The sequence below is a fragment of the Epinephelus fuscoguttatus genome, linkage group LG6, assembly GCF_011397635.1.
Source record: "Epinephelus fuscoguttatus linkage group LG6, E.fuscoguttatus.final_Chr_v1".
Classification (NCBI taxonomy): domain Eukaryota; kingdom Metazoa; phylum Chordata; class Actinopteri; order Perciformes; family Serranidae; genus Epinephelus; species Epinephelus fuscoguttatus.
The window spans coordinates 36650527-36666885 of record NC_064757.1 but is presented as its reverse complement, the minus strand read 5'-3'; the positions used below and the strand labels follow the sequence as shown (position 1 = coordinate 36666885).

General features: G+C 43.2%; 1 protein-coding gene across 1 annotated transcript; it reads right to left on the bottom strand.

Annotated features, from left to right (window-relative positions):
• Positions 1 to 256: 256 nt before the first annotated feature.
• On the bottom strand, positions 257 to 2364 carry selenoe (selenoprotein e). The gene is made up of 4 exons (XM_049578650.1): positions 2210 to 2364; positions 1853 to 1929; positions 1523 to 1601; positions 257 to 620 (listed from the first exon to the last, which is right to left on the bottom strand). Exons 1-4 carry the CDS (start codon positions 2315 to 2317, stop codon positions 477 to 479), a joined length of 408 nt encoding a protein of 135 aa, XP_049434607.1. The 5' UTR covers positions 2318 to 2364; the 3' UTR covers positions 257 to 476.
• Positions 2365 to 16359: the final 13995 nt, after the last annotated feature.

Genomic DNA, 16359 nt, shown 5'->3' with positions numbered 1-16359 from the left:
TTAACCTTTCTTATGCTTTTTTAGCAAAAACCTTAATTTGTTAAGTAACTAGTGACTGAAGCTTTCAGATAAATGTAGTAAAGTAAACAGTGCGGTATTTCCCTCTGGAATATAATGGAGTAGAAGTATAAATTGGCAGGAAAAGAACAGACCCAAGTAAAGAGCAAGTACCTCAGATTTGTACTTGAGTAAATGTACTTAGTTACATTCCATCACTGACTCCAGTAGCCTACATTAAATGGAGACATCAGGCAGATTATTGACACTGATCCCCTCTGTGTTTTTATTGAGGAGTTTTACAGCTTATTTTATTCAATGCACATAAACAGAGTGACACAGCAATGACTAACACACTGCATGCAGCACCCGGCCAGCGAGTCCTCGGAATGGTGCCTGGCTTATCGTTTTGGCCTTGGGGCCCCACTCGTCATTAATGTGACCGGGGTGCAGTGGCAGAGTTCGGCCACAAGGTGTCGTCACAGCTCGTCCCTGGGGGCGCGCAGGGGGAAATGCTGAAACTCCTCTGGCACCTCTTCCCCTTTCTGGGACCTCTTGTAGAAACCAAGCGAGTCCAACAGGCTGCTGATCTCGTCCGCCTTCATTTTCTTCACGGGAACAGTCTGACGTGTCGAGAGAGGAAACACACACACACGCACACACACACACACACATACATAGACGCATGATTAAAGCATTGCAGTATAAAATAGATGTTGCAGACACACAGTATGTTCTTATTCATATTAGTTTATTCTGATAATTACCAGAATTGGATTTTTATTAAAACTTGTTCAGCGGCTGCTGATATAGAGGCCCCTCCTGCACATTTGTTTTCATTTATTTGTTCAGTAATTCTGTTTCTGAAATAAATCTTCATATAAAGTCAAATTACAGTCTCAAAGGGCACCCACATTATGAAACAATAAATGGAAACAAGAAACATTAGACCCTGAATGTGACAAAAGAAAAACTCCTACGGAAGCTTTATGAGGGAGAATAAAAGGTAAAAAACCTCCAGAAAGCCGTAAAGTATGGGAGTAGTTTAGTTTATATCACAGCAGTGGCTCTTTGTGCATGTAGAAGAAGCTAAATAAATTCATTAGTATTGGTTTCCGTGGAGAGTTTTATTGTCTCACGCTGGCCTAAATGCACATTCACAGGATTTTCCCACACTGACAGAGAGTGAAATTCGGTGGGAAATGCTGAACTGCTGTAATTTCAGGGCATAAAACTGCTCAAATTCACGTCAGCATTCCTGTTTCACAGCAAAAAAAATATAGCTCAGCTGTCAGAAAGCCTAATTTATATATTTTCTTACTCTTCCTCTCTCTTGCCATCTGTTTTTTTGTAACTCTGTCTCGCTCTTTCAAACACACTCGGTCTGTGTGACTCGCTATCTGACGGAGGATCTGATATCAGATGCAAACTTCCCTACATGAATCTGTCTTGACATCCCGGAGCTCCCCAGATAAACCCCATCACAAGGCGGATGCATAAAAGATTCCAGGAACTTACATCTCACCTTTACAACCTCGTCCTTTTCGTTATAGAATATCAAACGAGGCTTCTTCTCCTCTGATGAATCGTATTCCAAGTTGTGGCTACACGGGGAAAGAACGGATCAAGGGAAACAACAGGTGAAGAATAAAGCACATCCATCTGGGTTGCTATTTTTAGGCTCGTGATCTCAACTTGGAAGAGCAGAGTTTTGGAAAACTCAGAGCTGGCACCGGACTTGGCAACTTGCTAGGAACATTGTTTTGTTTATGAAAGAGGTCATGAGAAAATCTGTGTACTTTGGAAAGGTCAGGTCCTAACAAACAGCCTGAGGACCAGAGGACGACAAGGATACTATAAAGCCCAGCGCTCCAGAAGAAAATGATGGAGCTCGGGCATTTTCTTTATGCCTCATCCGACCACACTGGGAGCCTGCAGGGACAGCAACAGACGGTTGTTAAAACAGCATGACAAATAGCATTGTGCACGCTTGGTTCTTTGTGTGATCAAGGGTGCCAGAAATAGGTACCTCAGCAGAACGGATAGTGACATGACAGAACATGGCTGATCCCTCATCTTACTCATGTTCCCATTTACCGTGTCCCCTCGCCATGTGCGTATGTCATGTCAGACTGCCTTGTCCCTGCACTGGTATCATAAATTCCAACATTTTAAGGACATGTCATGATATTCAGATGAAATCAGTACTCACCAGCAGCTTCCCTCTGGCTATATTTAGCTCTTCTTTAACTGCTGTGTCGTTGTTAGTGTCTGATGCCCAGACAGTGAGGGTCAGAGTGAGCACCAAGAGGGCCCACATGTTTTTGTTAATGACGAATTAGTATCCTTGAGTGCTTTTGCCCAAGTTATTACCTACAATAACTAACCCTTTAATCCACCTGGACAGTTTCACAGGGTGGATAAGACCATGACACATTCCTGCAGGGGAGCAGTGCCCTCCTGTGTCGGAGCTTTCTCACTGTTTCTTGTTCTTTTTCTTTAACAGATTCTTTAGAATATAAGAAGTAGGTCACCGGTGAGCCGTGCTGTTATTCTGCTGTAGTCTTATAGTTATAAGGCTGTTTTTGATTTCCCAAAGGTCACGCAGAGGCCCCTGGCTTTTAGTTTATAGTTTCTTCCACATCAGATGACATTGGGGTTCCACGGAAACCACAGAACATCTGTGCTCTTATCACTTTTTCCCATGCAGTCAACGTGCAGGTGTTTGATCTCCACTCAGAGCCGGCCACACTCTCAGAGATGCTGAAAAGCTCATTTTAGCCAAACTGGTTTTGTACAGGTGTCCTGAAAGAAAGGAAAACATCTCTCCTCATTTGTCCCCTTCCTGTAATTAATTAACGAGACACTTGTTTGACTTGTGAACTATCTTCAATGAAAAAACTGAAAGTGAATGAGAAGACTGACATTAAAGGGTAACCTCAGTATTTTTTAACCTGGAACCTATTTTTCCCATGTTTTTCTGTCTAAATGACTAATGGGAACAACAATTTTTGAAACTGGTCCAGCACTGAGAGAGAGAGGGCTACAGCTGAGCAACGCCTGCAATGTAACCGAATGGAGCAATTGTGCACCATCACTGTACAAACATTAACAGTTCATTATTTTTGCCACAGACTAGCTCAGATTGTTATATATAAGTGTCCGAAGTGTCTCTTTACTTTATCGCTTGGTCCACTTAGTTTGTTATTGTATCTAAGTCTTGCTCAAGGAGAAAAACTTGTCCTGCAATCTCACGAGACAGGACTTGTTGAAGGAAGATGTGCAAGTGAGAGCTTTAGAGAGTAGTGCCAGAGAGAGTTTGTTGTGTTGCAACTTGCAATACAGAAAATGTAGTTTAGTGTCATCTAAAAGATCAGAAAACGGTTTGTGTTTGTGAATTCCCAAATTGTGCCAATAACATATCATGCTAGACTTCACGCAGCTTGGACACAATAATAAACAGACCAATCAAGTGAAAGGTAAAGAGACACTTCACTTGTGTTCCCATGAGTCACTTAGATAGAAAAACATGGGAAAACAGGGTCCAGGTTGAATAATGCTGAAGTTGCCCTTTAAGGCTGTTAGATTTATATTGTTGCAAATTAGCATCTGCTCTAAGCGATATAATTCTTCTATCAAATAGCTGTTGTTTAGTTTTTCTGTGTATAGCGTTTCTTTCCCTATCAAATAAGCAATCAATAAATAAATAAACAAACACTGAAAACAGTGGTAAAGCACTAACCAACACCTCTAAATGTCACTAATAAACATGCCATAACAAAAATGTTTCTGAAAACTATGGATATGTTACATTTACACAGCAGTGTGTGGCAGATAAGATGAAATTAAACATTTCAACAACAATGTGGGTAACATGTTCACGTTATGACACAAAAACCACTTGGTTGAGATCATGCTTTGGCCCAGTTTTGGTGGCACTATCTCTGCTGGAAAAGCAGCACCGTCTTTGTAAAAACAGCTGCTTTTTCCAACCTGGTCTCAGTGAATTGGAGCATTGGACACCAACGAAAAAAGCCGTCCTCTAATGTCGGCATGATTCGTGGCTGGTCGTGGTTATAGTTTAACAGCCCCTGGTGGTGTATGGGGGAAACGCAGCGGGACAAGAGCTAAAAGGTAAGGCGCCGAAAGTCCGAGTGGGGTGGGCTGCTGGGGTGGTGGATGGGTCCAACAAACACAGACTTTCACCCAGAAGAGTGACATTTGATTATAAATCAAACCCTGTTCTTTTTTCCTAAACCTAACCATGTGCTTTTATCGTTGAAGGAAAAAACTGACATATTGCATTTATTTTGAAAGAGACTGCATGTAAACATTAAATTTCCTGTGAAAACGGAAGTGTATTTTGAAAGAAGACAATGCATGTAACAGGCAGAACTTGACACGGTGTCCCAGAACGTCAACAACCAACGTACCCAAAGTACACGTCATATCTGGATGTGGAAAGTCCATGACCAAACATCAATATGTGACAAGGTTGGAGTGAGAATGTGTTGGAGCAGCAATGTATTAGCAGAAAACAGAACTGCTTTACGGGGCATAATCTCTGCTAGAAATGCAGCGATGTCTCAGTAAAGTAACAGCGAGGGATCGCTACGTTTGGTGGCTAAAAAGCTGCCAGACACAGCAATAACTCGCCAAATCACAACCTGATTTGTTGTTTGTTAGTCTTGAAAAGTGGTCTGCGGCCTTCCACCATCCACTCAACCTCCCGATGACAAAGCTTTGTCACTTTAGAAACATTGATATGATACATACAAAATGCAACTGTAATGTTTCTGTGGTTTGCAGAGATGTACGACAAACACTTTCTTCTCATGAGTGGGCTGTTTTTCAATTCATACACAAACAGCTATGAAAATAGACAAACAGTTTTTATGGGGAGTTACATGTTGCCAGACAGAGAGGCACAGCATCTTTTACGGAGTCGCAGCACAGAAACGCAGCAAGAAAGCACAAAAGCATACTTCCCTGAATATCAAACTACGCCTGTAACTGTTGTGTATGCAGACATTGACACCCCCCCCCCCCGTTCTGTATTGTTCTTGGTTTTTGTCCAAAAACTTTAACTCAAAACACGTCCGTTTGGTTTCACCGTTGTTTTCTGTACAGCCTAAAGCAGGTTTTCACACCAACACATCAGCACCAGATACAATCAGACAACATGGCGAACCTCCAGTGCGTTTCTTTCTCACTGCTGTTTGTAGCTGCATGAGAAGTACTGTTTAATTCCATTGTGTACTCGTGTATGAAATCAGACCTCATGACAACACAGCACATTCGCACTGTGTTAACACCCTGGAAGAGGAAAACATCCCTCCCCTTCCAAGTTTACTCGACTCTTCTGTGTTGTGAAAAAGCAAGTGCATCAGGTCACCACAAGAGGGCGGCAACACCCACGTATACACTTCCTGGCAGTTTGGCGGGTAAAGTGTGCTTCCAAATCCTAGCCACAGACAATTATGTTTCCAACAAAAATAAACCATTCCTGGCTGGAATGCTGAAGCAAAACCATCTCTGTGTCTCTGTCCTCTCTAGACACGGAGCTGTGCAGCTCTGCAGCTCAGAGCTCGGCATGTACTGTTTGAGATTATGTGTCAAATGGCAGTAAAACAGTCCCCCTTTTTTAACAGGGTTTCCTCCCCTTGGCAGCTGTCGTAAATCGGTGGGCCTGCGCACTTCTGTTGCTGCAGTTTGCATCTTTGTCTTTTAATGTTTCTCACAATGTGTGTTTGGCTCTGAGAGAATTTAAAGAGTTGATCCAGAGAAAGAAAGTTGATGAGAGAAGGGAGAAAGCTCAGTAAGCAGTGGGGGTGGGGTGACTCGCTCTGGCTGACTCCTCAGTCTATATGAGTGGATGCATACCATATGTGCTCACATTCAGCATGTTTCAGCTTACATCATGTGGTGCACGCCAAAAAGGGGATGTTGTTATTATTAATTTGCTGACAAAGAGGAAAACACAGTCATTTATAAACCAAAGGGTTACGGAACATATAGGATGGAGACATTTACAAAATCCGTGCTGAGCAACTTTTTCCAGTAGGAGTTTTTGCAAATTGCAACACTTGCAGCTGGCAAAAGATCAAACGCTAAAACACCTCACTGTAATCCTGCCTCCCTCGGAGAGCTTGTTATAAAGACACACACACTTCCTGTTTCTCCAAAGCACCGGATGCTGCCTACCAGCCAGCAGGACATTAGTTTGTGTGTCTGCTCTCTTATGATGTGCACGGTCATTTGTGAGAAACATTTGGCTTTGGTGTCTGTTTCTCTGCGCTTTAACGGGGACATTTATTTATATGTTTAGGGATGACCAAGGGAGATGAATAAAAATAAAACTTTGAGTATAAACAGTAAGTTATCTGTGCGTGTGCTTATCTGTCTGGAGCCTCGGGGCAAATGGGGGGAAGCCTGCTGCCTGTCTGCCTGCTGCGCTCCAGTCTGCTTAGGAAGAAGACAGGCAGTGTTGAAAGAAGTGAGGGCCATGTGCAGGGTTTCATTCAATAAGAATACAATGCTAATGAGTGTGCCGCGCTCGATACTGTTCAGTTAGTGGACATAACCTCACGGAGGTTCAGGATCAAGATGCAAAACATTATTTTCTTGACTTGGAAAGTTTTGGATACATAAAAAAACAACACATCTGCCTCAGAAACATAACAAAAAAAGGAAATTCTCTCATGAAGCTCTTAAACATGGAAAGATAGGTTTAACTTTTCATTCTTTTAGCTGTTATTCTGCAGTATTTGATTGTCATGATGCAGCTTTCCTGGCTGTGACTCTCTTCTTAAATGTTAAATTACAAATAATTACAGTAAATTGAGCAATAAAAACATACAGAGCAATGGAGTGAAACGTCTATGCGTGACACTGAACCGTAAGCCAATTTACAGCTGGTGGAGTAAACGAAAACGTCACCGAGTTTGATTTAGCTCGCGGTCGGCTTGAACCTATGACCTAAAATAAGTGGCTCCAATTTTCCCCACACGGGGAGGCCGCAGAAGGCTGCGAGACGCTGCTGGCCTTGGCAGAGGATCTGTGTTGTACAGACAGGGATGACGAGGATTGTTTGTTGCCATCGACCCTGTTTGCAGGGTCTTTGTTAGGCTGGCAGTGAAGGTGAGGAGAGGCTGCTGCTTTTCACTGAGTTTACGGCCTGTTTAGTCAAATTTGTAGGACAGTATGTGATACAGTTTTTGACATCTCTTCTTTGTGGTGGGAAGTAACGGGTTGCATTTGTTCAAGTACACCATTAAAGTATGATTTTGAGTATTTCAGTTTCATGAGACTTAAAGGTCTAGTATGGAAGATTTAGTGGCATCTGGCGGTGAGGTTGCAGAGCTGAAACTTCTCCTGTTTGTCAAGCATGTAGGAGAACTATGGAGGCTGACATGAAAACGCAGATGACCATTTTATAAGCCAATGTTTGGTTTGTCCATTCTGGGCTACTGTCGAAACACCACGGTGGACTTCGTTGAAGAGGACTCGCTTTATATGTAGGTATAGAGAGCTCATTCTAAAGCCCAATTCAGACCTAAGATTTTGCGACAAGACAAAACAGTTTTAAAACGTTGCAGAGAAAAGTTGCAGCGGTGTGAACTGGCCGGTCTGAGCTTGACTCAAGCCGGCTGATGGTGTCACCTGCAACTCAGCTGGTCAAATCACAGATGACTGGCATTATTGATTAGAAGTAAAGCATGTCACCTGTTTCTACAGCTTGTAGCGGAGTCTACTAGTCAAGCCACAATGGCCGCAGACGGCGTGTTAACTCGCTGTCAGCAGGTGCTCTGTCCCCACAAAGCCACAAAATAAGCCTGAAAAGCTGGAAATCAGAACAGAAGTACAGAGAGTTGTTGCATAGTGATGATACACCATCTCATCTAGTTGCATTGGTGTGAACCGGCAGGTTTTTACAACGTTGCAGAACGTCACATTGCAAGTCTTTGCCTGTTTCAACTTGTCTCATTGTCAATCTTTGTTCTGAACTGGGGTTAAGGTAACGAAAAACATTACGATTCTTGGTTCAAGGTATTATACACTAATGGAAACATAGTTATGAATATTATACACCATTTCGGTCATAGATGCCCCTAAATCCTACACACTGGATCTTTAATGATTCTACCACACTATATTAAATACAGAAGAATGTCTTTTACACTCAGTGGTTGGTAATGACCTTTATTTATACACAAAGTAACAGGAACATGAGCTAATGAAGATATTCTGGTGACCGTTCATTCTTCAGGCTCAGAGCCCACACACAGTCTCTGGCTTCAGCGGCCAGGGAATGGACTGGGCCGAACGAGGACCGAGAATGAGGATGTAAGTCTTCGGGCCTGTACAGTTCAGTCTGTCAGCAGGCAAAGGTAACAGAGAGGGGCTAACTGATGTGGTTGAGGAGGAGAGGGGTCCGGAACCAGAAGAGCAGTCCAGCAAAGCAGAAGAGCTGACGAGGGATGAGCAGCAGGGAAGTAGAGGCCAGGCGATGGATTGAGGAGCCGACAGATAGGTGAAAGGAGGACGCACACACAAGGTAGCATGTGGCATCTCACAGAGAGTCTCTGAGCTGCAGCAGGCAACTCAGGCAGCAGACGGACACCAGAAACGCAGAGGCAGAGCTCGTGGTCGGGGACAGAAGGCTGGTGAGTTTACCGCGAAAGAGACGATGCAGACAGGTAAAAGGCAGGCAGGATCGGTTACAGGAGATCAGGCGGGTAAGGAGTTTTGGAAAGTCTTGCATGTAGGTAAAGAACAACCTGGTAAAGAGGGTATATGTGTGCTGGAAAGGCTTATATACCAGGCTGATGAGCTGCGGCTGTGGAGGCAGGTGACTGGGGTGATCAGGTGGGAGTGGCTGGCAGGTAGAGTGGAAAAAACACAGGGAGAACAGGGGAGCAGAATGCAGGCTCTGACAAAATAACTTTGAGGATTTTATACACAAAAAGTTATGATAATCTTCGCACTTCGCTTGATAAGTTTTCGACTATCAGTAAGATAGCCAGCAAGCATATTTCTCAAAGTGTTGACGTACTTCTTCTACCACTCCATACAGTATTAAATTTCACGCCTTGTTCCAACAGCTGGCATCTAAAGCAGTGATTGTGATATTTTTGTCTGAGTGATTATCTGCTCTCTACTGTTGATTGAAACACTATGGTGGCTCAACTTTTAGTTTTCTTTTAATGAAGAAAACATTTTGATGCAATTGGCATCCATGGGCCGAAGCGATAAAGCTTTTACGTTGTTGTTTTAAACACCATCTGGCTCATTAGAAAGGGTGATGAAAAACTGGCTGCGTTGACAGTGACAATGACCGCTTCTGAAAAGACCACACAAAATAACTGTTTTCTCAAAATCCATTGACAGGAAATGCAGATGCAGTGATCTGAAATTATTGGTGCCTGATTGACTCATTATCTGACAAATGTAGGATTTCATGTATTATCACTTAGGATGTCTGGGATGTAATATTTAAGAGTATATTTGTAAGGGTTAGTACATTTTGACAGTTCTAGGACACTGGTGATCGATGTGAAGGAATTGCTTGTGCTTTCTTGTGTGGCCTGTTGACCGCTGGTTAAGATCCCTTCAGTCTAATGCTTGATTTATGTTTGATGCAGCAGCAAGGGTTGTAAGGGTCTGCATGGCCAAAGTGACGTCTCACCATCAGACACAGCCTCTTGCTGAGGTCCAATGTGCGAATTCTTTTATACTCGGATAGTGAAGGCATGATTGTTTAGCTCATTTTAGGCAAGAGGAGTGAGATTGGTCAGGTTAGGATAAAGCAGGATTTATACTTGTGGGTCAACTCAATGGGATGTCTACGCTGTAGCCTACGCCGTTGTGAGGATTTATACTTGTGCGATTGTGTGTCTGTGTCACTCTGCAGTTACACCTCCAAAACACAGTCAGTGGCAGAGATTTCTGTGAAGTGCTGTTAAGTTTAGTTGATTCAAAACACACATTAAACACACATTAAACATGGCTTAATAGACACAATTTCAAACACAAGTACACAAATCAGCTTCACTATAACTCGCAACATTCACAGACAAACACGTCTTTATTTGGACACATTTTCCCCACAAATACAACATGCTAATGTTATTAGCACAAGCCTATGGCATTTTACATTGTATAAATTAGCCTAGCGGCTAGCAGACTTTTCCTCTACTCATGTGAAGCCAGGGACAACAGCAACATTTAACAAAGATAACATTCCAAAATTTGGCTCCATTACAACTCACAAGGTTCACCGACAAAACAACTGTCTTATACTAAACACGTTTTCCAAACAAGTATAACATGCTAACGTTATCAGCACAGGCCTATGGCATTTTACATTGTATAAATTAGCCTAGCAGCTAGCAGAGATTTTCTCTGCTCATATGAAGACAGGATAAATTACACTCAAGACTTAAAATGCTATTTTTGTGGCGGCTTTATTGCCTTCACAATTTATTTTTTCATATCTCAAATAAAAGTAAATAAAAGCTTTGTTTCCACTGAGGGAAATGGTTTCAGCTTACCAACATAGACAGGTCTGTGTCGTATAGGCTCTATGTCGATGTAGGTATGGCGATGGTTCAATGGAAAAGTATAAATCCCACTTGAGAATGTCAGGGTAAGGCGATCAGAGGCAGAGTAGGCCGGGTCATGCCATCACCACGGATAACTGGATACAGCATTGGAGCTGTTGGAGCTGAGCCCTGCTCAGTCCTATGACATTCGCTTAGTGCAGCATAAAGCCAAAAATGTTTGACTTACTGGGTGTAAAATACCTAGATCTTATGCACCATTGGGCCCTAAGGGCAAGCACACTGGAGACTTCTGTCATTCAAGTTTATTTGATTTAATAGTACAGCTCTTCTAGACCTTTGGGAAGTCATCATACCAAATGGATCAAATCCCCTTTGTGAAATAAGTTATTTTGCATGGGCTGAGACACTCAATGGAAGTCAATGGACAAATGTCTTTTTGGGCCAAATTGCCTCATGTGACAGACCTAGGGGTTGTTGTTACACAGTTTAACCACTATTAAATTGGCTACAAAGCCCAGCGCACTCTATGAAGGGCTTTGGTTTTTGATATCTGTGCACATCCGTCATTTGCTAACTACCATGGATGCGGCTCGGTGGAGAAAAAAGGAGAATCCATGCTGCAGATGTGCTTTTTCGATACACTGCCCCCTGCAGTTTGTGAGAACATCAGTTAGCTTCAAGGACAAACCCACACAGAGTTTAAAAGATCCAAACATCTCCTTGTCGCAATTCAGTGCCAGCTCATGTCTGCACGACTGTCCGTGTGAAAACCATAACTGAGGCTTTACAATCTGGGTTCAATCTGGGTTCGGGCTCTTTGCAAACATATGTTCATCCTGCTGACATGTCCTGAGAATCACTGAATCCTCACACTCTCTGTGATGCTGTTCTGTGGCTGACCCTGACCTCTGACCTTCCTAGAGGGGGGCAAATCAAAAGAGAATTTCTTTGTGGAGGTCCAATAAGTATTACATTGCTGAGGCAACAACAAACACAATACTTTTCTGCTGTGGTCACACGCCAGAGCCACAACAGTGTTTACGATTTAGCAACGAGAGCTCATTTTCAAGAATACAACAATGACAGCTTGGTCTTTTGGCACAATATGTAGGTCAAGTAGGAATACTTTTACTGACAAAGAATCCAGTGTTTGCATATTTAAATGGACAGCAGGATAAGAGGATAGATAGGCCTTGTAGTGACATCATGGCGGATGTGAAGGTTTGACGTGGAGGTGGGAAGGGGGCGAGGGCGGTGGAGGGATTTGCACTGATGGATGTCCAGTTGCTGGCCACATCAGAAGAGCCGGGGGGCAAGCAGACAGCAACCGCTGCTCCCCTCCCTCTAATCTGTGTCTGGGTAATCAGAAACACATGGCTCCCCATAATGGCTCCAGTGTTGTCCTGTGAAGTAGAACAGGGCTGTGAGGGTCGGGTACACACCAGCACACAGCGGCGGTGACAGTAAATATACAGCTAACACTTCCCTTCACATGCCAGTGCACTGTAACCACACACAGTAAAATACATCCTGGCGTCCAAACACAAGTTAAAGGTGACCGCTCTGTCTTTTTTAGGCTGCTATCAAAGTGTGTCTAACCGAGTAGACCGTGGATGAGAAGGGTGTGAATAATCCTGACCTGGCCTCTGAGTCACAAAGACGTGATAAAGCGAATCTGATGCGGTTTGAAAAACAGGGGAATGTTCCTGCAGGCTGGAGGCGAGTAATTCTCCATCGACATGTGTTTCTCTGACCAGTTATGGTGAAAAATTTGGAGTGAAAGTTTGCGTCTCGAACAACAAAGCTGTTGCAAGCTACAGTTCGTCGGTCACAGACAGGACTGATTGTCGGGACAGTTGGGGTTCAGCGCATAAAAACATAAGCCATCTGCTTATTTTCCTTGGGTTTGGGCAGACACATTCAGTCTTGTGATCATTTTCCGTCCCAATATCTGGAATAAGGCAGCAGCTCCCTCTTTCTCTCTCGCTGCTGCTGTTCCAGGTTGGAGTGAGAAGCAGAGAGGAAAAAAAAAAACTTTGGGTCAGCCTGTGGAATTATGTGAAAGCTGAAACCTCAAGCCACATTATGAAGTCTGAAGTCCCACTTTACTGCACAGATAGCGGATGGATGGGTGTGTGAAGGGAATAAAGGACGGGGGGAGGGGGAGGAAGGAGTGAATGAGGGAAGAAGGAAAACAGGCTACGGAGAAAAACACGAGAGAGGGTTTAACAGAAAGAAAGGAGAGGAGAGAAAGAAAGAAAGAGAGCATCTGACTGATCTGTTTTCTATTAGCCATCCAAATCTTCTCCGCTAATACACTCATTCCATAGAATTATGCTGACAAAGGGGGAAAAATCCAGGGCAATTTGAAGCCCCAGACAACTTTTTGCACGCCCCTCCATGTGAAAGGGGAAAAAAAAGAAATCTCCATCTGGATAGAAAGAGCGACTGTGGCTTAATTACATTTATGGCCATTCATATTCATTTGTATTTCCACATTTGTACAACTTGTCAAGATGAAAAATGTGTGTATGTGTCCTCCAGAAGCTCTATGTCCTAACACTGCTGGAATAATGGTGCATGGGTCCAGCTCGGAGTTGTATGAGATGCCACGGATGAGGCGAAGTGGGTTGAGCTACAGTAAATATCAGTTTTCAGTCTCATGCATTGACTCTAAGCACAGCACTGACAAGTCTGTCCATTCCAAAACTGAGACTCCTTCAGCTTCAGCTCCTTTGACCTAGTTTCAGAACTTCACCGGCTCATCCGAGCATCTATTTGGGAGGTCGGCTTGTTGTGTGGTTGCTCTTAATTTGTGCATTAAGAGCGGCCTCTTTTCGTTCAGTGGCACTGCAAGGGAGTTTCGGGTCTATTATAATGACGGTCTTAAATCGCCAAGTGAGTAGATGTCACTGGGAATCTATAAACACACACTGGATGCTGGTGCTCCTTCTCCTCCCCAATTCTGGTTGCGCGCTGACCTCAGTTCTCAGTGGTTTTGGCTCAAGAAAAGCACCAGCTCCATTTCCAGTAAATGTCATTTCATAGTTACTGCATTTCCACAGGGCTGAGAAACAACATTTAACGTGTGAGGAGGACTGCAATTAGACAGTGTTTCTCGCAGACAGTGCGTCGACAGGGATAAGAGACGAAAACAGCATTTTCAAATCTCCTCTGGCCGTGTCTGATGCAACGAATCAGCCAGGGATGGGACTGCATTTTAGGAAATCGGGCTGCAACAGACGCACGTCTATGTCAGGCTGGTGGTTTGAACGCCAGAACACAAAGCTACTTTTCGATTGCAAACGTCAAAAACACAGACTCTCTGTTGCATTGCTCAAGGTCATGAACACTACACGCATTCAACAATGGGATTTCAAAAGAAATACGAAGTCGTGCACAGTAAAATGGCTTCCTATGACCAAATTAAATCTTGCCTTTGTTTCATGCATGCTAATAGAAGTTAATGGAGTAAGGCTTAATCCATTATCCTGAACTTACATGGGCACTGAAAATCTGGTCTTGACCAAGTCCACAGTTGAATTAATATTTTCAACCTCTTTCAAGTGTAACTCGACTCCACTTTCTTTCTGCTTTGCATTGCAGAAAATATTTGTCTTTTTCCCCCTCACTCATAAATTTCTTTCTTCCTCTCCTTGCAGGGACTGAAATGGCTACCAGATGTGGTTCCAATCTGTTCCCGTTACCATGGAAACACAGGGACTGGAATAGGTTTTCTGAGTCCAGGGCTTTTGGCTGACTCATACGGCCTGAGTTTTAAAGCCTCGCTGTTTCTATAGACTTGGCACACTGAGGGCGCCCCCGCTCCAAGTCATGTTTAGACTGGCAGCCGACATGTCATTGAACCCCCTTCCCACACTCCTCACCCTGACTTTCTGACCAAGCTTTGCGTTATCCTGCATAGTCTCTCCTTTGTGTCCCTCTGTGTTGCAGCGCCAAAGTGAATTTATGTTTCACACGTCAGCCTTCAATACCAAATCAATAAAATGAGCAAAATATGACTGTTAGCTAACTGCAGCAGGAATATGAAAAGGCCAAGTTTCATAATCACACGCAGGCCTTTCCCATTTCAATCCATTCAAAAGCAGCAGGCGCAGAAATCCATCACAAGTCCTACACATGCTCAATCAACACAGTTTATCCTGAAATGCTGTGCAGTGGTGACACGCAATGCACATTTCCAAGCTGTGACTTTCCCAAAACATGTCAAGGATAAAAAGCCAGAGACCATGTGTTGGTATGCTCAGCTGAGAATCTTCTCCATCTGCGAGTTGAGGACGGGCAGATGGAGGCGGTTGTGTGAACATTCCTCTCCATCCTGGCAATGAATCACATTTTAATCCATTGTCACATGAAAAAGGGGATGATTTTGGGAGGGAAGGAGTCTAGATTCCAACAGTCTGTAAAGGAAGTTAAAAGGAAGACCGATCTGGAGACATCAAGGTTGTGGTAGTTGAGTCAGACTTAAGACCAGGTCCAAAACAGGAAGGACAAAAACCAGATCAAACTGTGACCTATTGAAGACCTCTCTGTGATGCTGTAGGACTATGTCATGGTTGTCTGAGCTACATGCTAATATTAGCACATGACGATGTTGACATACTGATGTTTGGCATGAATAATTTGTCATGATAAGCTCTGTTCACACATGCACTGCAAACCTGAAATTATCTAGACCTTGGGAGCTTGGGATCAGTTGGACTGGAAATAAACAGACTTTACCCTGCCATCTCCCTAATACAAAGTCTGTGTAATACCAAATTGAGCCCATGTGTGAATAGAACAGGTAATTGTCCGGCTAATTCACATGGAGCGAGTAGGTGTATTGGTAACATTTCTTTAATTAGGCTCGCACAAAATTGGAAGAAAAAAAAAACATCCAAGGATAAAGACGAAGGGTCGTTTACACAAAGCTGGCAACAAAAGTGTCTAACTGGGGAGCTGAAGAGATTCAGGACCTTCTATTGGTAAGGGCCGAAATCGTCTGGCAAATTCACAATTCAGCAAGAGAGTCGGTTGTTTATGACGCTCTACCCAGGCACCACCCCTCTCCTAAACCAAATGGAGTATCTCCAGTAGGTGAGAACGCTTCTTACAGATAATCTCTTGTTGTGCGTTACATGTGTGAAAGGGAGTTCGTACTGGGAGTTCGTACATGTGTGAAAGGGAGTTCGTACTGTCGTACTGACAAAACAGCTATAATTACCTCCGCCAAGGAGGATATGTTTTCGCCAGCGTTGGTCTGTTTGTCTGTTTGTTTGTCTGCAAAATAACTCATAAAGTTATGAACGGATTTTGATGAAAGATGAAAAGGTGGATAATGGAATAAGGAACAGATGATAAAATTTTGGTGGTGATCGTTTGAAGCAAAGTGGATAAAATAATAAAATAGCGCTAAATAGCACTATGTATTCACCGAGTTTTAGAATAGACTCATTCCATGACCAAACGTACGCCACCGGTTGGCAGTGGCAAGTAGGCTTACTTGGGCTGTCTGTATGACATTTCCTGGCTTTCCATCCAATACTTGCCCACCCTTGAGCTGTGGCATTAGCCTGTCTAAAAGAGAACAAACAGTATATGTTTTTAAAATGTGGACATTGTGACCCAATCACCAAAACAAATGTTGGCATTGTACATTTCTGCAAACTGTGGATATGTTACATTTGTACATTTCATATGTAGTGGGTATGTTAAAACTTTATGTTTCTGTAGGGTTCAATTTTTAGTGTCATGTTGTGACAATACTTTATGTGTGGCTAGGTTAAGGCACAAA